The 27374-nt window shown below is 38.7% G+C and overlaps 1 protein-coding gene across 1 annotated transcript in view; it reads right to left on the minus strand.

Annotated features, from left to right (window-relative positions):
- Positions 1–27374, minus strand: part of ARHGEF38 (Rho guanine nucleotide exchange factor 38) — a 121254-nt gene that overhangs the window by 35894 nt on the left and 57986 nt on the right. The window contains exons 4-5 of the mRNA XM_039255620.1: positions 12884–13031; positions 6625–6642 (exon numbers count right to left, since the gene is read on the minus strand). Of these exons, the coding sequence (XP_039111551.1) occupies positions 6625–6642; positions 12884–13031 (166 nt within the window). The remainder of the gene's footprint in view (positions 1–6624; positions 6643–12883; positions 13032–27374) is intronic.

Genomic DNA, 27374 nt, shown 5'->3' on the forward strand with positions numbered 1-27374 from the left:
TCTCAAAAATAAATAAACATTAAAAACAAACAGCCTACTTTTTTGGGTGCTATGCAAATAAGTGAGATCTTTGGAGAACTAAGAAAGAGCTCTTGGAAATTAAAAGGATAATAGCTGAAAATCTCACAAGTGTTGGAGAAAATGTTCAGGAACTTTCCAGAAAGAAGAGCAAGAAAATACAAAGGGATAGAAACTAGAAGAAAAATGTAAAAAAAAAAAAAAAAAAATGAGAAGACTGGTCTAAAAGATCCAATATTGAAATAAGTAGAGTCCCAGAAAGCAAGAATTGGGCTTGGGGAGGAAATAATCAGTAAAATAATTCAAGAACAAGACATGAGTTAGCACGCTGAAAGAACTCGGTGAGGGGTGCCTGGGTGGCTTAGTCGGTTAAGCGTCCGACTTTCGCTTAGGTCATGATCTCGCGGTTCGTGGATTCGAGCCCCGCATCGGGCTCTGTGCTGACTGCCAGCTCAGAGCCTGGAGCCTGTTTCAGTCTGTGACTCCCTCTCTCTCTGACCCTCCCCTGCTCACGCTGTCTCTCTCTCTCTCTCTGCTAAAAATAAAAAAAAAAACAAAGACAAAAACAAAAAAAACACATTAAAAAAAAAAAGAAAGAACTCGGTGAATGTCCAGCACAATGGATGAAATGGATTCACACCTGGGAATTCATGAAACTGGAGACTACTGGGGACAAAGTGAAAGCCCAACAATCCTTTAGAGAAACGTACAAGCAAATGGGTACAAACAAATGGTGAAGAATCAGAAGAAGCTTCAGATTTGAGTAGTGATACTGAAAGCTAGAAAATGATGAATTTTCTGTTAAATTCTGAAGATGAAGGATTTTGAACTTAGAATCCTATACTTGATCAAGCTATAAATCATGTGTGAGGCTAAATTAAAATTTGGGAAATATAAAATTGCCTAAGATTTTACATTCTTGGTAAATATAGGAAACTACTGAAAGAGGCAAAGAGATTCTCCAAGATGACAGGAGGGGCGTTCCTTAAAGACAGCTCTGCCCAGTCACCCAGTCCAGACTCAACAGGTCAGAAAGTCTCGGGGAGAGGCTTTTTTAGGCAGATGAAGTTGATAGCTTGCATAATGCATCCGGCTGTCTTAAGAGATGACTGGCTGTGAGTGTGTGGCATTCATGATTAGAACAAAGAAAACTAAGAAAATTTTTAAAAAAATAATAGAGACAATAGTTAACTCCCAGAAAAACAAGTAATCAGTTTCTTCCAACATTTAGCTTTGAAAAGAAATTTACTCAGATATACTCAAATATAAGAAATCAAACACTGACTATGGCTCTAATCCAAATGACAATGTAACTGCATAAAAAGAATGAAGAGATGTGGAGGGTGTGTGTGTGCATGTGTGTGTGTGTGTAGTAGAGATGGCATAGGGAGAGAGATAAATTCTTGTCTTCTACTGGGAAAGACAAAACATAATACCTAAACAAGAAAAACCAGGGGCACCTGAGTGGCTCAGTTGGTTAAGCAACCAACTCTTGATCTCTGTTCAGGTCATGATCTCATCGTTAATGGGATGGAGCCCCTCATTGTACTCTGTGCTGACAGCACAGAGCCTGCTTGGGATTCTCTCTCCCCCTTTCTCTCCCTGCCCCTCCCCTGCTAGCATGTGTGCATGCACTCTGTGTGTGTGTGTGTCTCCAAAATAAATAAATACACTTTAAGAAAAGGATAAACCAAACGTTTTTAGATTGATGAAGGTAAATACCAAAATATTAACTAAAAGATGTGAAAATACTTATGACCTTAAGAAGCAGGTAAGAGAAGAGGGGACTGCTATTTTTCTCAAATCCTGTAGAACTATTTGGCTTTTTCAACCATGGTACATAAAATTTTAACAAAAAGACAAAGATTTTAAACAATGAAACATGCAAGAATATCCAAGAAAATTCTGAAGATGAAGAATACTGGGCTTAGATTACAGTTGACCCTGGAAAAACACAGATTTGAACTGTGCGTGTTCACTTATACACGAATTTTTTTAAAATATATGGTACAATACTGAGTATATTTTCTCTTCTTTATGATTTTCTTAATTACATTTTCTTTCCTCTAGCTTACTTTGTTACAAGAATACAGTATCTAATACATGGACAAAATATGTGTTAATTGACTATGTTACTAGTAAGGTTTCTCTCCAACAGTAAGCCACTAGTAGTTAAGTTCTGGGGGAGTCAAAAGTTTTACATGGATTTTCAATTGCATAGAGTTGGCACCTCAATCTCTATGCCACTTAATGGTCAACTGTAGTTATATCTTATATTAAAATAGAAAGCTGCAAAACTGAAAGCAGTTTGGTATTGTACATATATGGACAAAAGAGTAGCACAAAATGGAAAATCAAGAAATACATACAAGTATGTATGAAAATTAAGGACATGGTAAATATGGCATTCCTACTCTGTGGAAAAAAATAAATTATTCAACATCAGGTGTTGTGATAATTATCTAGCCATCTAGAAAAAAATAATATTAATGAATTCTTTATACCAAAAATGATTTCCATATAGATCAAAGTTCTAAATGTTAAAAATGAAACATAAGAATTTGAAGGAAACAGGAGGATTACACTTTAAAACAATCTTGTAGTTTTTAAGCACAGACAAAAATCTAAAATCCATGGCAGGTAAAAGTGATAGATCTATTTTAAAATTTAGCTCTGTAATACTGTATGGATAAAAACAAAAACAGGGGCTCCTGGGTGGCTTAGTCAGATGAGCGTCCGACTTTCACTTAGGCCATGATTTCACGGTTCGTGGGTTCGAGCCCCGCATCGGGCTCTGTGCTGACTGCCAGCTCAGAGCCTGGAGCCTATTTCAGAGTCTGTGTCTCCCTCTCTCTGACCCTCCCCTGCTCAATCTCTCTCTCTCTCTCTCTCCTAGAAATAAATAAAAATATTAAAAAAAAAAAAAAGAAGCAGCCATAAACCATGTTAAAGTCAGATGATAAGCTAGAAGAATTATTTATAGCACATCAAGCAGAAAGTGTGTTAATATACTTGCTAATTAAAGAGCCACTGTCAATTTATTAGGAAAATATGAACATCTCAATAAAAGTAATCAATAAAAAGATAATTCATTAGATAAGTACAAATAATTAACCATACATGAAAAATGCTCAAGATTATTACTAATTAAAATTGAAACAATGCAATAATATTTGGGGCCTCCTTGCCACAAAGTGTAAAGATACACCTATTAATTGTTTCTAGTCTTCTCTAATAGGAGATAAATGGACAACTCATACACAGGTCGTGGGAATATAAATTAGTTCAGCTTTTCTTAAATTTTCTGGCAGGAAGTATCAAAAGCCCCTTGATCTAGCAATTCTACTTTTAGAAACTCATTCTAAGAAAATCAAATTATTGTACAAAGATCATTTATAAGAATGAACACATAACATCAATCTTTATACACAGATAGACATAATTCAAGTATCTATAAGGATTTGGTAAACTAAAGTGTGGTGTATACATCAGATAAAATATTATGCAATCATAAAGCAATGTGTGGATTTATATTTACTGACATAGAAAGGTGTCCATGATACACTGATGAATGAGGTCGTAGGATGGCTTACAGGAAATATATAGCAGTCCTGTGTTCGTCAGTGTGTGTGTGTGCGTGTGTGTGTGTGTGTGTCTGTGTGTGTGTGTAGAAAAAGTTGCCATGAAGTGAGAGACTCCTGCAATGTTACAAGAGTTATCTCTGGAATGGGACTACCAATTGTCTTTGCTGTCTTCATTTTGATTTTCTGTATTTCTCAGGGTTTCTTTAATAATCTTAAAAAATATAAAACCTACAAGAGGTGAAAATAATTTACAACATTTTGAGATTGATAGAAATCCTGAATCCAAAGGTAGGAATATGTGGTCAGACAGAGAACACATATAAAAAAGTGGGAAAACATAAAGATAAAACATTGCATTTCTGGAGATTGTTAAATTTCGAATAGTTAAGTCTTCTTGCTTTAGAACATGGGACTTGGATCAAATACTTCCAGGGGTTTTTTTTTTTTTTTTTTTTTTTTTTTTTTGGTGCAGGATTCTATGATTCTTGTCACTTTGATACTGTCTGATGTTTGCATAAGATTGTAACTCAAAATAGGGGCGCCGGGGTGGCTTAGTCGGTTAAGCGTCCGACTTTCGCTTGGGTCATGATCTCGCGGTTCGTGGGTTCGAGCCCCGCGTCGGGCTCTGTGCTGACTGCCAGCTCGGAGCCTGGAGCCTGTTTCAGAGTCTGTGTCTCCCTCTCTCTCTGACCCTCCCCTGCTCACGCTGTCTCTCTCTCTCTCCTAGAAATAAATAAAAATATATTTTAAAAAAAAGATTGTAACTCAAAATAAACATTTTAGAAGTTATAAACACCTTTATCTTTTCCTGTATTTTTAAAAATGTTGACTGTACAAAAAGAACCCAGACACAATTTTCCATCTCCATAAGTGAGGGATTTTTTTGAAGCACCTAAAAACCTACATTTCCTAAATGCACTCTCGGCTGCAATATTCCTGGCCTTAGCTGCTAAGGAGCCAAACAATTACAAAGCACTTGACATCGCCTTTTACCCTTTTATGTAGCAGCATGTGTGCCTCATGACCAGAGTGAGGGAAACAGGAAGGAAAATAACTCATGGCAAATGTGCCTTTGATGTTCATCCAGCCGCATGCTGGGATTGTTCGTCCTCTTTTCCAGTTCTTGATGTACAGAATAGGCTAGGGGAGGCACACAAAGCCTGCTAACTTCCACACAGCAGGACTGGCCTAAAAGCTAGAGTGATTTTTAAGCAAGTATTTCAATACAATGTTGTAAGTATTCTGTGTGTGGGAGCCTGTGCATGCTAACTGTATTAAAAGAATCTCTCACTCTCCTTTGAATCTCTCTCCCTCCCTCTCTTTTTGGTCTTTTCGTTATAAAGACCTAAGCTTTAGAAAGAGAAACCTGAGCAGAATTCGCAGCATAGGAAGTTCCATAATTCGCATAGTTCTTCTTTGTGAAACTCTAGTCCCAGGCACAGTGCCTGGAGCACAGGCTTTTTAATGAGATAATGAGCCGTCAATCTTCCCACCCCTCCAAATTCATCAACTGTCCCTGAGGAGAAGCCAGGAGGAACCCAGTGTGTTGAAGGACAAAGGCCCCCTTCCATCTTGCACCTTTTCAAATTCAGATGGTCTCAAAATTAGGAACTCATTGAACATTACTCACATCTGTTTGCATGCTATAAGATATATATATACATAATATATATATTTATAATTATATTATATATATACATGATATATATATACACACACACACATATATGTATGTATATATATATTTTTTTCCTTTTGAAAGAAAAGATTTATAGAGCGAGAGAACTGGGTGCCTCTTTGGTATGTCAGAAACTAACATCTCAACTTGGCTGAGACATGAGGCCTTAGACTACAGGCTTCCCGTCTGATTCCTGGTTCTTCCACCTAACTTCTGAAATTCTGTCTTTCCTCATGGTCGCTCTGCACCAAAGCATAAATGATAGGTATTGACAGCTTAAGTTAATATAATTTTTATTTTATAGATTTTTGTATTTCCTGATGTACAGTTTCAGAAGTTTAGAATACACACACACACACACAGAAACACATGTACACAAGCAAACACACAGACTAGGAAGTCAAGCCTTTAGATAATTAACTAACCACGTTAAAGCAAATATGCTTTTTTAGGGGTCTCTGGGTGGCTCCATCGGTTAAGTGCCTGACTGGCTCAAGTCATGATCTCTCTGAGCTCAGCATCGGGCTCTGTGCTGACAATTAGGAGCTTGGAGCCTGCATTGGATTCTGTGTCTCCCTCTCTCTTTGCCCCTCCTCTCCTCACACTCTGTCTCTCTCAAAAATATAAAATAAACATTAAAAAAATTAAAACAAATGTACTTTCTAAAAGTCCTGGTAAACCTGTGTTTGTATTTAAGCCAGTATCATCCTTCCAGTACTAGACTAGACATGCTTTCCTTCTATAATAATGGACATCTTCCAAAGTGTGGTGTATACGTTGCATTATTTTGTTAAGATAATTTCTAGATTGTCCTAGTGACAAACTATTTCATCTTAATAATTTATGTATGTTAAATATATTATATATGTGTGTTTGATTTTTTTCTTTGTAAATCATGTAAGAGTCCAAATTAGAAGAAATCCAATATTTACTATAATGCATGAAGATCTTTTCTTTTGTACATTAATCTACAGAAACCTCAGAAACATTATGGTATTAATCTGAGTTTGTTTGTTTTTTTAAGACTAATGTTGTTCTTAAGAAGGTATGTTTTTGGACACACTAAGTTCCTAAACATACGTGTGATAAGTGGTTCCTAAAGAGTTCCTGATACCAGCAAAGTTGTGATTTAAATAAATTATACCCCAGGATTCTCTGAAAACATTCTGTAAAATATATGAGATAATTTAATATGTAGGATTACCTCAGGCAAATTAGAAATAATGTATCAGTAGCAATAAACATAGTTGTGAAAACCAAAAATTCTAATTTTCAGAAATACTTAATAGCATTTTCCCCATGGTCTTTATATTTGGTTTCTATTACTAAAACAAAAGTACTTACTCTTGCATGTATATTTTCCTGTAAGAGAGAAGGAGAAAAGTAAATTAATGTAAATCTACCTATTTAAGGCAATATGCAAACAATAGAAAACCTTTTAATTTTTATTACATCAAATGAAATGATAAGTTATTTTCATGAATATTTTACAGAATTAGTCTCATTATTTTATAATCACATCCCTCAAATTTTACCTGTGTCTTGTATACACCAACTTTGTTTCACACTCTATCTAAGACTAAAAGCCATTGATTCAGATTGTAATTAGTTAATTTGGATTATGTGAAAATGGATATAAACATCAATTTATTTACATTATGAAAAAAGAGAATTTGTTAAACATAGCAACAGATGAAAGTGAGATTACAAGACTACAAAGTAAACTATAATTGACTTCCAGGTTATAAACAACTCACCCGTTGTTTATTGATTGTTGTTGAACAACAATTCACTAATTATCAAAAATCATGAAAACTTTCACTAGCCACTGCTAGCCTTTGTGGCTTCCATCCTGCTCAGGAAAAATGGAAGTCCTTCAAGGCAACGTGATCTGCCTCTCCTTCCACTTCCGGTCTACCTCATTTCCTGTTGTGCACAACTTCCCCCAAATTATGGTAATGGCACAGGCCTCTTTTTATAGTCCTTATAGAGGGAAGGCAGGCTTCTGCTTCCAGGTCTGAGCACTTGCTGTTCTTCTGCCTCATTGTTCTTGCCCCAGGTGTCTAGATGGCTCACTCCTTATCTCCTTCAGGTCTTTGCTCAGATGTTCCTTTCTAGTGAATCCTTCCTGGACAAACTTTTAAAATTGTGCCATGCCTCCTACTCTACTCTTTATTCTCATTCCCTGATTTATTTCTCTTCATAACACTGTCTGTTTCTAATATACTATATAGTTACTTCATTTTTTGTCTATCTCTCTGTTCCCCATCTGAACGAGGGGAAGGACGCAGGCTGTAGCCCCAGCACCTGAAAAAACACGTGGTATTTCCTTCCATTTATTTAAGTTCACATTTTTATCTCAATTTCTGCCCCCCTCTAATGAGGAATTTCATTTTCCCAGTATGCTCTGTGGATCACAGATCTGAAAATTTGGGGGAAGAGTTGAATAAAAGTATAAATGCATTTTTCTATGGAGCAAACAAATGAACACATGATCGTTTTGGAACCAAAACACAAAATTTGAGGTTGAAAGAAAAGATTGTTCTAACTCCTAAATAAGACATAGAAATTTTTTCTCTATTTCATTTATTTCAACTGAATGAAACAAATATAACATAAATTAAAAGCTGTATTTAATGTCAGTATAACATTTTAGAAAAAGGAACCTGAGAGGTTTACTAACAGGAAAAACCTGTAATAATAGTGCTACATTATGACTCCTTTTTATTTGCTCCTCGTTTTTAAAAGTCTCCCTTTTAGGATAAAACTTCCCAGAAGTTCACCCCTGCCAAGGACAATTCAGGAAGGAGGAAATTAAATTGTGTCTACTTAACCCTTTTATGGGATAAAAGTAATTTAATATCACCCTAACCACACCTCTTACCCTCATGGGCTAGTTATAATTTGACTTAAAATTAACAGAAGTTTTTATGTCACTGTTTCTTAATGATTATAGTCTTTGTTCAAACATGGTACGTTACAACAAAGAATTGAAAAAATTTTCAAAAAAACTTTCATGTTTATTTTATTATTTATTTTTAGAGAGATAGAACACAAGCAGGGGAAGGGCAGAGAAAGAGGGAGAGAGAGAATCCCAAACAGGCTCCGTGCTGTCATCTCAGAGCCTGACATGGGGCTCGATCTTGCAAACTGTTGAGATCATGACCTGAGCCGAAATGAAAAGTCAGATGCTGAACCTACTGAGCCAGGAAGGCGCCCCTCCTGATTAAAATAAAAAATGATTTTAATTTTTTCTTGGGACATATTTTAGAATAACTTTAAGAAATATAAAATGTGGTGAACTCTATTCCTTTAGATTCTGCATTGCATAAGCTTTTAGCTTTTAGCTTCCTCTCTGAATGGAGAAACTGTAGTAGTATTACAAACAGACAAAGAACCCACGTGACTAGAAATTAGTTTTCCTCCCGAGGATGGTGGCTTTGGTTAGGAAGAACAAAAATGTATAAAAATTTATAACAACTAGACATAAAGTTAGGGATGTGTCTTCCAACTACCAAAAACCTTGGAAAAGCCCCTTCATTCTTTATCTATTACAAAATAAAAAGATTTCCAGGGCCTCTGAAAGGCACAAGGCTTTGGTGGTATTTTTAGATAGGAAAACAGAATAAGGCCGTAGTAGGTAGGCTATTCTAATTATAGTTACACTTGCATTTATAGCTATCCTATTTTTCATTTTCCTCATACAGATCAGAAGCCTTAAATAACCCCAAAGAAGCTAAGTAACCAGCACTTTAGCAAATGACTTCCATAAATTTAAAGACTGTATTAATAGCATTTCATGCAATCTTATGGATCACTAATGAGATTCTGCAAATACTCTGTGTTGAATAAATTAAAAATTTGCAGATTTCCAATTTGCAAGATGCCGATGTGATATTGCACTCCCAGAAAGTTTTAGTCTTTTCTTTCTTAAGTTCTCCAAACCTTGAAATTATTGCTTCAATTGTATCTGTAGTTATGAAGAAAGTCCGTATGCTTCAGGGAAAGGAGCTAGTAAGTACTGATTCCTCTTTCTGAAGTGGTTCTTAACCTGAGTGTATATCCGCAATCATCTGAGGGTGCTTGTTAATATGTAGCTTCTTGGACTAGACCCCCAGCAGTCCGATTTATTTGTTTGTTTAGGTCTAGAGCAGAGCCTAGGAATGTGCCCATTGAATATACATCCTTGCGGATCTGACACAGGGGAAATCATACATACACCAGGAAACGCTGTCCTAATTTTTCAAAGGCGTTCAAAATTATTTTCTAGATACAGATATTATTTTCTCTTTTGAAAGATAATGGGCTTCAAAGAATAGCCAAGGGTTATGAGCTCAAGCCTGTTACAGAACCAGGAAATCTCTCTATATCTCCTTTTGGAAATTTTCTTGAACCTTACCGTGACAGCTTCTGGTGGGCTATTTAAATTAACTCTGGTATTGTTATTAAACTTTTTCAGGTGGTTTTGTTTATCTACCCAAGGAGAAGGTGTGATCCTAAGAGGCAAGAACTATGTATACATACATGGTGTTTTTCAACATTATCTAGCACTTTTAATAAATATTTATTAGGCCCTCAATAAACCTATTTTAATTTTAGTTCAATTGCAGCCTAAGTTGCTTAAAATCTGCTTTAACTTCTGAGACCTGAAGCCACCTCTTTCATGGATATTGCTTCAAACTCTGTTGTTCCAATATCCCCTTGCACGGTAGAAATGAAGGCCACACCTAATATTCATTAGAAATTGCCAACTGTGGACTTGGGCTCTGTTATTTAGCCACAAGGAGAAGGCAGAGCCACAGTAATAGCTTTGACTGATTACTTGGCAAGGGAAACCAAGCCTTTGGGGTGTTCCAGACTCTCTTTGGCCTATAAACCTGTTTAAAAACCTGTTTCTCAGAATTTAAAGCTTAGCTCAATTGAGGCCAGTATTATAGTAGTGTCAATAATTCTGCTCTCAGCTTTCAGGCAGACCAGTACAATTCATCATCAACTTTATTTTCATGGAAAGGCAACTTTTGGGAAAATAGCTCTAACTTAAGCTATTTTATTTTGATTCTTCTTTCCCTTAAGAAATAGTAGTGTCAATATTACTTTGCTTGGATTTTTGTGCTTTCTAAACCTTAGCACCTTCCAGTGCCTGAAATTATTCCCTAAAATCAGAGTAGTGCTGAATACACAAGATTTGGGACAACCACCAGGCAATCACTCAAGGCTTTCAGAAAAAAGATCAAATAAGTCATTGGCTCTGAAAGTCATATTCAGTAATTGAGACTTCATGATGTTTCAGAATTAACTCTGCCTTTTAGCTGTTTTTAGGAGGGTATGATACTAAGCTACACTGCCTAGTGGAATATTCTGGCAGGGTCCATTTCTTTCTCTTAGAAGTCAAAAGCCTTAATGATGAATAAACTAGTGTTCACGCCCGTCTGAACAGACAGCTCCACTTCTAGTCAGCTGTTAGGAGCCAAAGTAAATTAACTACATCTGCTCCCTGTATGGACCTCCATTCCTGAGGTTGTATTTGGAGCAATGGTCAAAGGTGCTAGTTGTTCACTTGCTATGAGATTTCTCTTTTATTTCCAGAAGTTTAAGAAGGAGAGTGACTCGAGACATTTATTGGATCAGATCTTGCCACTAGTATAAGGTAGGAAAAGTATTCATTCACACCCAGGATAACACCGTTATTTCTCCATGTATATTTAGAAGATGTTGCTCTTAATACATGAATTTATTTAGATGGATACAAACTTCAAACTTTAAGGTTTCTCTGAATTGATTTCGAACACTGAACTAAACTGCAAATAGTGGGGAAATACGGAACTGGAGCTACACGTCACATATTAGCTTTAACAGTTCCCTGATCACAGTAAGCTCCGTGTGAACAAGGTTGAATTCTCTCTCTCTCTTTTTTTTTTTTTTTTTATTTTCAGCACTCAGAACTATGCTTGGTATAGCTTAAGGACTACCTAAATGCTTGTGATTTCGAGACTTGAATATACTCGTTCCATGATATGAAAAATGGGTAAAGAACTGCAACAACTTAATGACCAATAGAGGGCAGTAAAGTTAATTTTTAAAAATTCTTGGGGCCCTGTTTAAACCCACTTTCAGACCCACTTCAAGCCTGGGAAGATATTTTCCACAATCTGGTAGCCCCCCTATCTACATGTTCATTTCCCAGGGTTTCTGTTACCGCGGTCAACCGTGATCCGGAAGCAGATGATCCTCAGCAGGTCAATAATAGCCTAGCGCTACTTCTCAAGGCCTACGTCATTCACTTCACTTCATCACATCACAGAGGCATTTTATCATCTCTCATTATCACAAGAAGAGTGAGTATAGCACAACAAAATATTTTGAGAGACAGACCATATAACTTTTATTAAAGTATATTGTTATAATTGTTCAATTTTACTTTAGTTATTGTTCTTAATCTCTTACCATGCCTAATTTATAAGTTAAACTTTACCATAGGTATAGGTATGAATGTATAGGAAAAAACGTAGTAGGTAGGGTTTGGTACTATCCAAGGTTTCAGACATCCAGTGGGGGAGTTTTGGAATGAATCTCCTGTGGATAAGATGGGAGATCACTGTAGTCTCATTTAGTCTCCTGATTTCATTTTAATTTAGCTACCAACCTCTTATACCACATTAAGACCCCATATTTGTCCCCCTGCAATAGAGTACATAATGGGCGGAGTGTGCTAGAGGCTCAGACTGGTTGGTATGCTTTGATTAAGATATCACAATTCTCTCTGATTAATTCTTTGACAGTGGGTAATCCTTAGAAATTAAACACCACAGTAGAACCACTAGATAAGATGTGGAGCAGGGCAGAAATGTTGGCTTTAGCTTCATGTGGTAGAACACTGTATACATAGTAAGATACCAATTCCATTTAAGAGATTCGACCTAAACACATATCCATATTTATGCACATACATAAAATCAGAAAAAAATGCAAGCCATGGTTAATACATGGTCTAGCAAAGAGTTAATATATGGAATAGCAAGGGTTTTTATCATATGTACTTCCTTATGTTTTTCAGATTTTTACAGTGAAAAATTTCTTCCAGATTGAAAAATGTATATTATGTAACACCAAAACTTTAGGGATGAAAAAGGAAATCATAACTAACTAACTCCTGAAACTAACTTGAACAGGGTCTGACTGAATCTGGTCCAGTGAATTTGGGGGAAAGTGAGAGCCATCAGAGAGCCATGGAACATTCCAGTAACTTTATTATTCCACATGCTGCAGTGGTCATGGTGCCTCATGCTGTCTCATGGTGGGGGGTGGGCAGGAAGGTAACAACAGCTTTAAGAAGAGCCTTTTCTTCCACATTTCATTTTTCGATATTGCATTTTTCTGTCTCTACAGAGCCCCGAATCTTCTCCCATGTTATTTTTAGTCGTGCTCACAGGGGGGAGAAAAGAGTCAATCAGGGTTTCTGGCATGTCAGCTTTTCATAAAGAGAACACAAAGTGGAGCTCCCAGCAAGCCTCATCAAATATAGGATTTATGTGAGAACTTTCATCTACATCCAGTTAAAATGTTCCCTGCTAGGCATGGAAATCATCATTTGAAAAGGCCTTACTTTAAGGACTGGATACAGTGGCTCAAATGTTGCTTTAGCTCTTCTTCCTTTTCATAGGATTCCAGTACACTGTGGGCATCATCATGGTGGTAGCAGTAGATTTTATAAATATCTTCCAATGGCCCTTTAATCTGCAAGAATACTTCTCCTGATAAATGCAAAACAAAGGCAAATGACATCAAGTCAACCAAACTAATATTCCGCATATTTATTATTTGCTAATGGTGACTAGTGTTAAAAAGTTGGATAGGTCCCACTTCATCCCCAGGTTACTCAGGAGGGCTGGAAGACATTCCTCTCCTCTCCTCTCCTCTCCTTTCTCCTTTATTCTTCCCTCCCTCCTTTTTTCTTCCCTTCCTTCCTTTCATTTATAAAATGCAGGATAAAGAGCTTAATGGAGATAGGCAGTAAAAGAAAGCTGGTTTTCTCACAGGTGACTGTATGCACTTGGCTGATGTGAAGGGTCCCAGTTAAGGACAACACTTTAGAATCAGCTTCTATGGGTTTGGATCAGGCTGTGCCACAGACTTGGACAGGTTATGACTTGGACAAGTTATTTTTGCTCTCTGAATCTGATTCCTCACAGAATCAGATTATTATGATGATGATGATGATGATGATGATGACAATGATAGGTCCAACTTTATAAGGTCATTATAAAAATTAAAGAGATAGTATGTAGAGTACAGTTCATACATAGTAAATGCTGAAAATGGAGCAGTTATTGCTAATTTGTTAGACGTATAGAAAGTGAAATTTCAGGTTCAATGCAAAATTTTTTTACTATTTATTCAACTAACATTTCCCAAGGTCTCTGAAAGACAAGCAATAGAGTTTAGGGAAATGAAATATTTTCTTATATGTGATAATAGAAAGAATCGGCCATTATTCCTGATAAGAATCATTTGGATACTACTATAAACCAGAATTAGACTGTATCTTCATAAAACAACTTGGGCTAATTGTGTCTAGGCATTTAAGGCATCCTTTTTGATATTATGATAAAATTGGGTCTGTAACTGATGGCTCAAGCAGATATTGCATAGTTGGACTTAATCACCCACTCCATCACTTGAAAATGTATATTAAGTATCCACTACATACTCCAGCACCCTGTTAAGATGATTTGGAAGACAGAAAAAAATATGTGATTGGGTCTGCTCTCAAAGACACTGCAAATTTGGGATCGACAATGATTTGGGATTGAACTGATTGAGAGTTACATGGTCCTAGCAATCTGCACCTATTAGGGTAACAACAGTAAGTTATTCTTCCTATAGAAATAGAATGCCCTTTGTATTTTCAGTGTGCTTTGCCCACATTAACTGCTTACTTCCCTATCTGTGTAAGGAAGTAAGAGGTTATTTATCCCTATTAAATAAGGATGGATAAATCTGAGTTTAAAGCTCATAAATGATTTTCCAAAGTCTGGTGGAGGCAAAGCCAGGATTAGAGGATGTATTCTCCTCTGTTTTTCCTCAAGTGTCAGCCCTCTACACAGTAGAGCTTTGCTGGACCCGATACAAAGTGGTGCGGTTGGAAAGATCACTGAACTCAGAATCAGAAATCACTGTTGTTTAGGGTTTGGGTGGTAACTGAGTGTCTCAGTTCTCATCACCCCCGAAGATGACTTTGAGAATTAAATGGAACATAGATGTAAAAAAACATCTGGAACTAACTAGTTGCTCAATAAATATCACTTGTCTCTTAATGCTACTCTACTATCTAGGATTAAAACACTAGTACTTTTAAAGTATCACATTCTGTTCTAATTTATATCCAGGCAGTAAAAGACTTTCCTTCTCTTTCCATTAGATGGGATTTCAGACTCTGTGTGTGTGTGTGTGTGTGTGTATATGTGTGTGCGCGCGCGCGCACAGGCACAGGTGTGTGGGTGTGTGTCTTGTTTATTTTTTAATAGCACTTTTTCTGCACTTGTACATAAACTCAGTGTCTGTGAGCCTCTTTGGAACTGAAGGGATGAGAGATTTTTGTTTTGTTCCTGGAATTTTACTGAAGTGGCCCTTCCACCAGTGTAATTTTTGCAGATTTGGTCTTCAAGACAGTTAGCAATGCAAACAATATGAAATAGAGTGGTTACAAAAAAAGAAAATAAAACAGGATAGTAACTAAATTCAAGGCTTGGGAATGAGACAAGGGGAGCCTCCCAGTAGCAGTGCAGGGTGGCAAATGAGAGCAAGGGCTTTGGCTGCCAAAAGGAATCATGACCCAGAAGTGGGAGTGAGTAGTAGCAGGCCTGGTTGAAACTCAACAGCAAGTCAAGAAAGGATCTGGATATACACAGCCCAACCCAACATAGGATTACAAATATGGGCTCACTACAAAGCAGTTTAGAGTAGAGACAAAGAAAGGAATAGGTAAGGACAACCTCATAAATCTGCAAGAGGATCAAGTCAGAAAGTCAAAAAACAAGGGACTAAGACATTTGTCTTACACACAATGGAACCATTAATTGTAAATTCTCACGCATGTGCACACTCACACATATATATTTTTAACAGAAGTGGTGTAGTTTTAAAGAATTTACAGCTTTCTCCTTAATAGCAGAGTCAAATATTTTACTCTTTGCCAAGTAAAATTCTGTTGGGGATCTAATAACAATTATTAAAGTTAAAAGATATTTAAGCACTCTAATTGAAAGTCATTTATTCACCCAAAGGCCAAGAACAACACTGGCGGGCAGAATATTTGATTCTGCTTCCAGCCCTACCAATGTATTCTGCTTCATAATAATGCAGATAAAGCGATGTGTCTTGCAGCAAAAAAGTGATTCTGTTTCCACGGTAACGTAACTCTGGGCTGCGTTTCTTTAGTGGCGAAGGACAGCTGCTCTGTCTAATGGATGTGGGTTTGAAGGGATGATTAGGAGGGGAGGGAGGACTGAGCCAAGACCAGTGAAGGTAATTTCACTTCTGGCTGCCTGTCACAAAAGCGCCAGAATGCTATAAAATAAATATAACTATCGCGTGCTTTTTAAAAAGATTCTACAACCCAAGAATTTCTGCATTGGCTTTCCCCAAAAGCAATCTCCATGCAGAGGGAAAAAAAATACTCCTTTTTCTCCTTAGTTATCTTTTCTACAATCAACTCCCCAAAACATCAAATGTATTTTATGTCCTGCTATGATTATTCCGGGGTTGCAAATGGTTCCCTTCACTAATGTAAAAATATTCATGTTTCTCTTCTTGGCCCATCTCTTCTTTACCTTCAGATCCTCATGTCCATCCCCAAGATATGCCATCCCATACAGTATGGCCTCTCTGTGATTCTGACCCCACTCCAAGATGAATTTCCCCTGCAGGGCAATAAACCAGGGTAAAGACAGTGACACTCAAGAAATCTCCCTGCACAAGACTTTGGTTTAGGAAAATGGAATAAAAGGGAATGAAGTCGCTATCTCATCCTGGTTTTATTTTTAATTAAAAAAATTTTTTTAAATTTAGTTTTGAGAGACAGAGCACAAGTGGGGGAGGGGCAGAGAGAGAGGGACACAGAATCTGAAGCAGGCTCCAGTCTCTGAGCTGTCAGCACAGAGCCTGACACAGGGTTCGAACCCACAAACTGTGAGATCATGACCTGAGCTGAAGTCAGATGCTTAACTGAATGAGACACCCAGGTGCCCCAACTTCAGCCTGATTTTACAATGTAAAGAGTGACTATTACACACCAAGCATTTGGTGAGTACTGAAGGTACAAAGAACCAATGATTCCCTCAAGAAACCTATGAAGGCCAGTGGGAGTAAACTTCTATTTGCCCGACTTTGTATAAAACACAGAGGATCACCTATTCTGCTCTTGAGGAATTTCCTCAACAGCTGGCCCCTGAAATGGGGGCTACAAGTGAGTACAAACGACAGAGACACACTGAGGGAGTAAGGTCTGTAAGGTCTGTTCAGAAGCTGCAAGCGGTCTAATATGGCTGGACAGTGCCATGTCTATGGCAAAGTTCCAGAAGAGGTTGTATTTTTAGGCAGGAGCTAAATCATGAAAGACTGTGTGTCATTGAGTAGCTAGAACTTTAGCCTGCAGATGATGGAGAAGCACAGATGATTGATTTTAAGCAGCAGATGAACATGATTAGATTGTGTCCTAGAAAGATTACTCTGATAATTAGTCATATGAAAGATGGACTTTGAGGGTGAAGTTAGTGAGACTAGAAAAGAGAATCCAATGAAAAGACTTCCATGCTAATACAACAAATAAATACTGACGGTGAGCACAGGAAACTATAGCACTTAAGAAAGAGTCCTCTAAAATCAACTGCATGTTTTCAAAGCCTGGTTTTACCATTTACTCCTGTGGTGTTTGGGAGAGTTACTTGACTCCTCTGTTCTTAAATGTCCTTATATGTAAGACAGAATGATAATAGTAATGGCAGGGTTGTTTGAAGATTAAATGAATTTAAAACATACAATATACTTAACATCAGTGGCTGGCATGTGCAAATGCCCAATAGATATTAGCTATAGCAGAGAAGATGGAGAAAAGGGCAAGAGACAGTGATATATGGGAGAGAAGGGGTTAATTCCAAGCATATCCGAGGATTCTGGTTTCAGTAAGCATGTGGATGGACAATGACAAAAACACATGGAGAGTTTATGTGGAACGACGAAAAGATGATGAGTTTAATTTTGGGTGTACTCAGTTTGGGTCATCCAAAATATATTTAAGTGGAGAAATCTCTTCTGGAACTGGATATGAGTCTGGAATTCAAGAAAAAAGTTCATAAAAAGAGGCGTAGGTATGTAAAACTCGGGAAACAGAAGCCGTGACTTTGATATGACCATGCAGGAAAGCCTACAGAGTGAGAAGAGGGATTCAGAACCAAATGCTGGGGCACACTAACATCGAGGGGAGCCCCTAGGGAAAAGAGTCTGCAGATGAGTTTGAGGAGGCTCAGTTGGAGGAAAGAGAGGAAAATTCAGATTGCTGTTAGCCAAGCCAAGGACAAAATAGTGAAAAATACGGCAAAGAGATTGAATGAGTTTATGATGCCGGAGCTGCCATTGTTCCCCAATATGAGTACTCTCCTTGAAGCAATAACATTTTTTGGCTGTAGTAGAATAAAAACTACATTTCCTAGCCTCCCTTGCAGTAGGGGTGCCATGTAAATAAGGTCTGCTAAAAAGTCATTCTATGACAATATCCAGGAACTTTAAGAGACAGATAGCTCATCATTTACACCTTCTTCACCATATTTTCCTTTGTTCTGCTACCTGAAACTTGAATGTTACCTTGTACATGAAGATAGGGGTAAGATTGAAGCTTGTATCCCAGAGGACTTTGCAGAACAGAGCATATATAGATCTAAAATACATGCCTTGAGACTATTACACCAAAGAGAAAAGGACATCTCTTATTTAAGCTGGTAATGTTTTGTTTTGTTTGCTGTTTCTACCAGCTGACCTTAAGTCTAATCAACACAGTATCTTCTTCTTCCATAAGAAAATATTTTGGGAGGAATCATGACAGTTGAAGGGATCCTCTTTACTGTCCATAAAATCTAACTCAAAAATTCTATGAAAACTGTACCTAAATTGTTACCTAAAATATTACCCAATGAAGGGTGTTATGGACTGGATGTTAATTTCCTCCTAAAATCCATACGTTGAAGCTTTAACCCCCAGTGTAATGGTATTTGGAGGTGGGACTTTAGGAGGTCCCTCAGTTAAGATTGAGTTGGAGATCCCATAATGGGATTAGTGCCTTGTGAGAAGAGGAAAAGACATTAGATCTTTCTCTATCCACCATGTAAGGATATAGGGAGATGATAGCTGTTTCCAAAGTAAGAAGAGGGCTCTCACCAGGAACCAGATACCTTGACCTGGACTTCGCAGTCTCCAGAACAGTGAAAAATAAATGTCTATTGTTCAAACCAACAAGTCTAAGATTATTTGTTATGGCAGCCTGAGATGACCAAGACACAGAGTTTAAAGTACAAAGGTACTGGAGTGCCTGCATGGCTCAGTTGGTTGAGCATCTGACTCTTGATTTCAGCGTGGGTCATGATCTCACAGTTTGTGAGATCGAGCCCTACATCTAGTCCCATGTCTAGTTATGTGTTGGGATCTGCGCTAACAGAGCAGAGCTTGCCTGGGATTCTCTCTCCCTCCCTCTGTCCCCTCCCCCCCTCCCCTCTCTCTCAATAAATAAATAAATGAAAACACTTTTTAAAAAAAAGTACAGGGTTGGCTCAGTTGGTTCAGCGTTGGACTCTTGATCTTGGCTCAGGTCATGATCTTATGGTTCATGAGTTCGGTTGGTAGGTTTGAGCTCATGTCATCAGGCTCCACCATCAGTGTATTCTCCCTCCCTCTCTCTCTATCCTTCCCCTGCTCACATGTGCATGTGCTCTCTGTCTCTCTCTCTCTCAAAATAAACAAATATATTTTTTAAAAGTACAAAGTTACTTCTATTAGCAAGAAAAACTATGTAATAAGTTCAACTCTAAAAACCAACCAGATACAGTGATGTTAAAAGAGAATTTTAGTTAAGATCTTAAGCATAATTATGGTCTAAGATATATCGGAAAAGAAAGTCCTGCAGTTCTAAGCAAAACTTGTTTGTCAAGGCAAAGTATATACAACACCGAGAAGGGAGTGAGGAGGCTTTGAGGACAAAGGGTAGATATGACCTACTCCCTAGCAAGAGTGTCTAACATCTGGGTGAGATAATATGAGCCTCTGGCTGTCACTCCCCTGAAGGACACACAGCTAAGTAAACCTGCCATCCCCAAATGAAAGATCTTTGTTGGCAGCTTTTACCCAGGAGGTACAAGGAGAGCTCCCCAGTCTGTTTAGCCTCCTTGGAGGAGAGCCCGGCTGCTGGGACTGAACAAGGCAGTAGCTTAGCCAACCAAAATGCCAGATCATGTATATGTTTCCTTTCCTTCCTAGTCCCCTTCTGTTCTCCAGAAGAGGGTAAAGTGAGGAAGGAAAATGAGAAGAAAGAGATGGGAAGAGTAAATGCTGCTTACAGAAACCATTACCTTTAACCTTTAGTCTCAATTAGTTCCTACCTAGCCTGGGAATAAAACTGACATCTAAGGATACCCTAGTGACCCTGGTTAGGGTTATGAAGAGTAAAGCAAATACAGGTGCCAGGTGGTACATGCAACCATGGGATTAAAAATATCAAATCCCTTGAGTATCAATTTTAAGACATGAAATCATTTTCATAAAAAAGAGGAGAATGGAAAACTTTTGTGAATTCCTTTTTTGGTTTTTTTTTTTCATGAATTCTTAAGATAAAATGAGACTTCAAAGTTGTTTCATGTCTGTGGCGGTGGCTTTGGATAATAACTCTACATTCCTTGGTCCTCACATTTCTCTTCTGGTATCAGGAATATTTTAGTAACAAAATTTTTCAGAAGCTCTGGAGTAAGATAAGTTCAGAAAAATGAATTTGACAATTAGATGGGACAATCCTGAGCTCTCTGGTGACATGGTCACAGCAATTTCAGAGGTATCGTGGGAAGCAGGATGGAGAGGTGAGGAAGTGGGACCAGTAAGCCTAGCTAGACCATGAAGAGAAAAAAGAGAAAGGAGGGGGAGCCCCAGTGGAGTGTGGGGTCCTGTTCTATGGCCATCGCTGTGTCTAGTGCAGGGAGGACAGTGATCATTGTGAAGGGGTCTATCAGAGGAGAAGCCATTCTACAGCTGAGGCAGTCTCCACCCACCGTACCTGGAAGCAAGGCAGGGCAAACAGGAGCATTAGTGGGCGTGGAGATGGACTGGGTATAATACATAATAGGACCTGCATAAGGAAGAATTAGGGTCTCCTGTGTCCAGAGTTAGTGATGGCATTTGGGGCAAATCAGGCTCTCACAGTGAGGTGGCTGGACTGGATGCTCTTTAAGTATTGCTCCAATGCTACCATTCAAGAATACTGCTGTTTACTTTGATGATAACTTGTGGTCTCTTCCTGACCCTTTTTGACTTCCTGGATACTTTAACTGTAGGCAGGCATTTTTATAACAAGTGGCACCTTAAGGAAACACTAGCTCTCTGAGTCTTGAAAGTTAAAGCATTTCTACTGGCTGGATGAGGAAGAGATATGTTTGTTAACTTTTGCCCCCTCAAGGTAGAAAGTACCAGTGATGCTGTTCTTAGACCAACCCAGGACTCTCCATTTCTCTCACCTTAGTAAATAGTTCTCTCAAGAGTGCTAGCCTCTCCTACAGCTAGCTGTACTATACTACCTCTGAAGGTGCCGTGGGACAAACGACAGGCAGACTTGGTGACAACAGCAGCAACAATGATTACTGTGTTCCTTCTGTGGGCCAGCCAGGGTACTGGACACTCTTCATTCTCTCCGTCATTGATTTCATTCACTCAGTGCTACTGAGAACTCTGTTCTAGGTGCTGGTGAAGCAACAGTAACAAAACAGATAAGAGTTCCTTTCCTCATGGAGCTTACATTCTAATGGGAGTATTCCTCGTGTCTTATACCTGTATGCCACGAAGAACTTGCTGTTCCCATTGAAATATGAACAAATAAATGTGGCACCTATTGCTAATTGCTTATCCATTCTTCTTTGGTCTGAATGAACAAAATTTAGACCAGGAATGCACTCAGTGAAAAATACTGACCTTTCTCCAATCTCTGGTAGCTAAGGGTGTCCAATTGTGTGTGTGAGCGTGTATTTATGTGTGCATGTATATGTGTATGAAATGAAATGGTGTGTGTGAGAGATGAAATCATGACATATAGGGTTGAAGTCCTGGGAAGGGCTTCTCTTCCTCCCAAATGAAAACAAGCCTTGGGAGGAGGTGGTTTTGCTTTGATTGCCTGCAGGAAGCAATGCTTGGTAGTGAAGGAGTCATCGTGAGGCCAGGAGGCCAAACACCACACATCAAAGACTATGAAGGAAAGCGCTGCGAGGACCCAGCACGTAGCCACCCCAGTTCTGGGCTACTGAATTATGGATTTCTTGTTATGGGAGGAAAAAGACCCTTTTTCAGTTAAGTCCTTTTGGTGAGGTTTCCATTCCAGGTAGGCAAGTGCAATCCTCACTGACCCCAACCATAGGTCTAGTGGCAACAGAGTCAGCATGAAAGCATAGACTTGTCTCCCCACCAACTCCGTGTTCTCTCTGGGCTACCGTGTACCTGTAAGGTTTGCACTTCTGCAAACACACTTCTCATGTTCAGTCCCTGACTATTGGGAAAGTGTTCAGGGACTCATAGAACTCTGACATTTGTAGGACCTAAGACTGTATTTCTATGTGTATTCTGCACAATATTTGTTTTTTCACACTCCATTCAGATCTGACTGCAGAGCTAAGGCATGGACCTCCATGAGCCTGCTCTCCAGGGCATGTTCCCAAAACTTAACATTCTCCTTGGAGAACAAAACTGTAGAACTTGTTACTAAGCCACCCTGGCTTTATTTTTAGTATTAGAAATCAGTCCTTGTAGCCCTGGGAACCCAGCTTGACTGCACTCAGGAGACTGGAAGTCCAACCCTGGTGACTGCCTCCTGCTGATTTTTCCTTTCCTGTATGGATTTGCATATGCTCAACTCCCCCCTCCCACTGCCCCACAGGTGGGGAGGGGAGACCTTTTTTCCATCACATTATCTGAGAGCTTTTCTGTTATTGCTAATGTTTAGAATAAAATACCCTCATCTGTGAGCTGCTGTGTCTGTGGCTTGCCTCTACTGGCCTCACACATTCCAGTATGAGGGTCTGGGGTCTGGGATACTCCCAGTCTGTCCTAGCTAGCTAGAATTAACTAAACTGAGCCTACCTGTGTCCTGAGTACAACACACACACACACACACACACACACACACACACACACTAAAAGAATTATTCAGGTGAGATACTTTGTGGCATTTCCCACATGGCAACATGACATGAATTATCAGTGACTAATGCTCTTCTCACAAAATCACCGCTGAAGGCACAGATTCCTGCTTCAGGGACATACAAGAGACACTGCTTTAGGAGAACAAAGCACTGCCGTAGAACAACAGTGCATCACCCACTACACCTTCAAAGAACAGAAAGCTCTAAATTGTCTTTCTCTCAAAGGATAAACTCACCCTCAGGAAAAAGCATATGAGAAAGTGCAATTCCTTTACCACAAGCTTCTTTCAGCTCTGGTTCTCTCTATCGTGTGCAGGAGGTAAGCGCAGAAGGTAGACTCAAACATATTTAAAACTCAGTCTTTTTTTAAATACTTTGAAACATTCCAGCATTGTTGCAAATGTATATAAGAGGAAGCAAACTCTGTTTTGGTTAACTGTCTATGTAACAAGCCACCTCAATATTTAGTACCTTAAAACAGCGACTGTTTTGATTTTCTCTTGCAGTTCTGTGGGTTGGCTGGAATCAGGCATGTGGCTCTTCTGCTACCTCTGATGCTTGCTGGGGCTGCAGTCAACCCAGGGCTTAACTGACTGGTTGGTCCAAGATGGCTCATTCACAAATCTGGTGCCTTGCCAGGGACAGCTGGAAGGCTGGCCCTAGCCAGGATGCTGGGACAGCTGGGCTACTTTCTCACCCTACATAGTCTCAGATCTAATCTCTTTCCATGTGACTTCTCCATGTGGTATTTCTAACAGGGTAGCTGGACTTCTTAAATGGCGGTTCCTCACAAAAAGAAGAATCTTCCAGGCTTTCTTAAGGTTTAGGCTCAGTCACTGACACAGTGTCACTTCCACTGCATTGTATGAGTTAGTGAGTCTCAGGGCCAGTCCAGAGTCAATATGGGACTAGACTGCTTAGCAGTGTGAATACCAGGAGGCGTGGTCTATTGAGAGCCATCTTTGGAAAGTGGCTACTGCATTGCCATTCACTCTGTCGAATGTGGAAATGATACTTGATATGTTAAATTATGTTTTGTGGAAGAAAACGTGTTGCCTTATTAGATCTATGAATCACCAAGATGCATAGATATTGGGAGCATCGAGAAGCTACATATATCCAGTGAATCCAATTGTTTGAAAAACATGATCAGGACCTCTGGGGGAAAAATCACATTTTATTCAATGGTTACATACACAAGAAATCAAAGTTGGTAAATAGATGGGTAAATTCAATATTCTCAGTATAACAAGTTAGTAATATCATGTATTGGATATTTATTAATAGGCACTGGGCCATCATTATTTATACATGATTTTACTTAGTCTTCACACATACTCCATGAGGTAGGTATTATTACATTACCTCAAATTTCCACATGAGAATCTGAAGTTCAGTGAGGTTTTGTAACTTGCCTAAGAAACTGACATTCAGTAATTGGATGAGCCAGGATGTACACCAAGTCAACCTGATATTGAAGCTCTGTGTTCTTTTTTTTTTTTTTTAATGTTTTTTTTTTTTTTAATGTTTTATTTCTAGGAGAGAGAGAGAGACAGCACGAGCAGGGGAGGGTCAGAGAGAGAGGGAGTCACAGATTGAAACAGGGTCCAGGCTCTGAGCCGGCAGTCAGCACAGAGCCCGACGCGGGGCTCGAACCCACGAACCGCGAGATCATGACCTAAGTGAAAGTCGGACGCTTAACCAACTAAGCCACCCAGGCGCCCCCTGAAGCTCTGTGTTCTTAAACTCTATCATTTTACTTGTTTTGTCTTTGCTCACTGTTTTCTTAAAATTGTTACAGAGTAATCTCCATTTTAAGTGGAAACAAGAGCCACATCTCATTTCCCATCTCTAAAGATTTAGAACCCATTTCCTATTTAGACAGCCTGCTGAAGTCAAGATTTTAAAATCCAGTTTCTATCTTGGCATGATAGTCCAGACGATTCCCCAGAGCTCTCATATCTACAAACATATGCCTCTGTGTTAAACTTGAACCTCATCCAACCCCCAAGGTTATTACTGAGTAAAATCCTCCTCCTGGTTTATCTAGGTATCTGGAAAGTTTCCCTTTGGCACTAGAGCCATGAAGCACAACTTCTCATTCATGCCATCTAAGGACAGAGAAATAGGATACCTGTGCTTTGCATTTTGTGGTAATGTGATTTTGGAAACATCTCACCAAAAATCAGGTTATCTTGTGAAATGTAAGCACTTCGGTGAAAGATTTAGTGATAGAAATTGCCAGTGGTGGTGTGGGGTAGAAATTGCCAGTGAACTCTGTATTGACATGGCTACCATGTATGGGTCATGGAGGGCCTCCTTGACACTATGCTTCCAGACATACTCAATTGCTGTCCTTTATGAGAATTTCCTATACTCTCCTGCCTTGGGGCCTCTATGCCATTTGTCATTAAGAAAGTCATTTGCTTTAATCTCCATCTTTCTAAATCCTTCAAGTCCAAGCTCAAAATCCAGTTTCCAGATGAAGCTTTTCTTCATCTAATTTGAATTAATCTGTTTGTGAATGTGTATTAGCTATTGCTGCAGAAAAAAAAAAAAATTACCTCAAAACTTAAAGGCTTAAAACAACACTGTTTGCTCACAACTCTGTATTGATAGTTTGAGTGAGGCTCAGATAGGATGGCTTGTCTCCAGGTGTTATTGATGGGGTTTATTCACGTGTTTGTAATCTGTAACCAGGGGCCAGCTGGCTGAGGAGGCCCTACTCACATGTCCAAAGGCCTTGACTGTGTTGATTGAAATGATTGGGTAGTTTGAGCCTTCTCTGTCCCTGAGCAGAGAGTGGATGCCACAAGGCAGTTGTAGAAAATCATTTTACCACATTTTATTGGTCAAAGCAAGTCATAGTGCTAGCCCGGATGTAAAGGGTAGGGAAACTAAAATATGACTTCAACTCTCTCTTTTTAAAAGATGGCCTTACTAATAGACTCTTAAATGCAGAGAACAAACTGAGGTTTGATGGGGTTGGGAGAGAGGGGAAAGTGGGTAATGGACACTGAGGAGAGCACTTGTTGGGATGAGCACTGGGTGTTGTATGGAAGCCAACTTGACAATAAATTATATTAAAAATAAGTAAGTAAGTAAATAAATAAATATGGCCTTACTGTTTTAATGTTTTAATCTACTTTTCTATAATCTTCAAAATTTCAATTTATGATTGGTAAATGAAATTGGGAATATGTTCAATTGAGCTTTCTCTGTAAACCATAGTATTTTTAGCTTTTTATTTACTAATTTTATACTTAACAGAAAATTGTTTGTGAGTTCAAGCCCTGCCTCTGTGCTGACAACTCAGAGCCTGGAGCCTGCTTCAGATTCTGTGTATCTCTCTCTCTCTCTGCCCCTCCCTCACTGGTGCTTTGTCTCTCTCTTCCTCAAAAATAAATAAACATTAAACAAATTTTAAAAAATAAAATAATGGCCACAATCTTCTTAAAACAATAACTAAGTTTTGATATAGATGTTGCTGTTTTCTTCAGATTTCTTTGATTGTCTTATGGTCAGCAACAGCATTTAGTGCCCTATGGTGGATGGCAAGTACCCTGTGTGTTATGGATTCATCATCAACTTTCTTGTGAAACAGAAGATCAATACTTAATTTTTATTAAATATGCATAGATTAAACACTTGCCTCTGAAAGTGTTTACTGCAAAATAAAATAAGCATAACCAGATAATTAAAAAGTTATGGGTTCGTATCATAAGACAAATTACCAAACTATTGTAGCAGCAGTATCTGGATACTCCATAACAGGACTGCGAAGTCTCTACTTCCCACATATGTTCCACTTACATCTAATCTTTAATTCCCTATATGCTTCACTAAAACCCACTGACTGTTATCCTGGTGGCTTCCCACCTCTCACAGATCATGGCAAGGGGCGCCCATCATGGGCCACCCATCACGGACCATCACATACTAAGTGCTATACCCAGAGGACAGCAGAATCTGTGGCATCAGGTACATCTCCCGCCACCACCAGAACATGTTACCAGCTGCTCACATCCAAATGCCATCTTTTTATCAGTCAATGTTGTGCATGCTGCACTTCATAAGGCTGGGAAAGGAAAGATGGGCTATCTTTCAGAGTTTAGCATGTGTTATGGTGGGAACTATGTCAAGTGCACCTGCCTCTTATATTCTATTAAGAGAAACTGGTTAAAACTTGAAGCAGAATGCAGAGGTCTTACCAAATCTCTTGTAGTGCAACTATTAATAATGATTCTTCTTAAAAAGGAGAAAATCCAGGAAAAATGCTAATCTGGACTGGATGCTAGAAGAGTAGGCTAAAACCAGGATGTTTTAGGTAAATCAGGATACTTCTTTCTTTAAACCTGAAATTGTCTTTAAGTCCGGCACATGCAATCAACCCCTAAATCTCGTTTATGTTTTATCTAACATTTCTCTTTACTCTGACCCCCAATTTTTATTCTCACTGTATCCACTTTAGCCTAGAAGTGGTAAAATTGTTACCACACACCTGAGTTATTTATAACAATGTGTTTACAGGTCCAGGACTCATTTTCTCCTTCTATCCCTTCTCTTCATACATACCATAGTTTTCTTTCTCCAGAAATTTGTGTTTCATCACCCCCTTGCTGAAAAAAATCTTTTAATGCCTCCTCAGTACCTGCAGAG

Source organism: Hyaena hyaena, unplaced genomic scaffold (assembly GCF_003009895.1).
Source record: "Hyaena hyaena isolate Hyena2069 unplaced genomic scaffold, ASM300989v1 scaffold_535, whole genome shotgun sequence".
Classification (NCBI taxonomy): domain Eukaryota; kingdom Metazoa; phylum Chordata; class Mammalia; order Carnivora; family Hyaenidae; genus Hyaena; species Hyaena hyaena.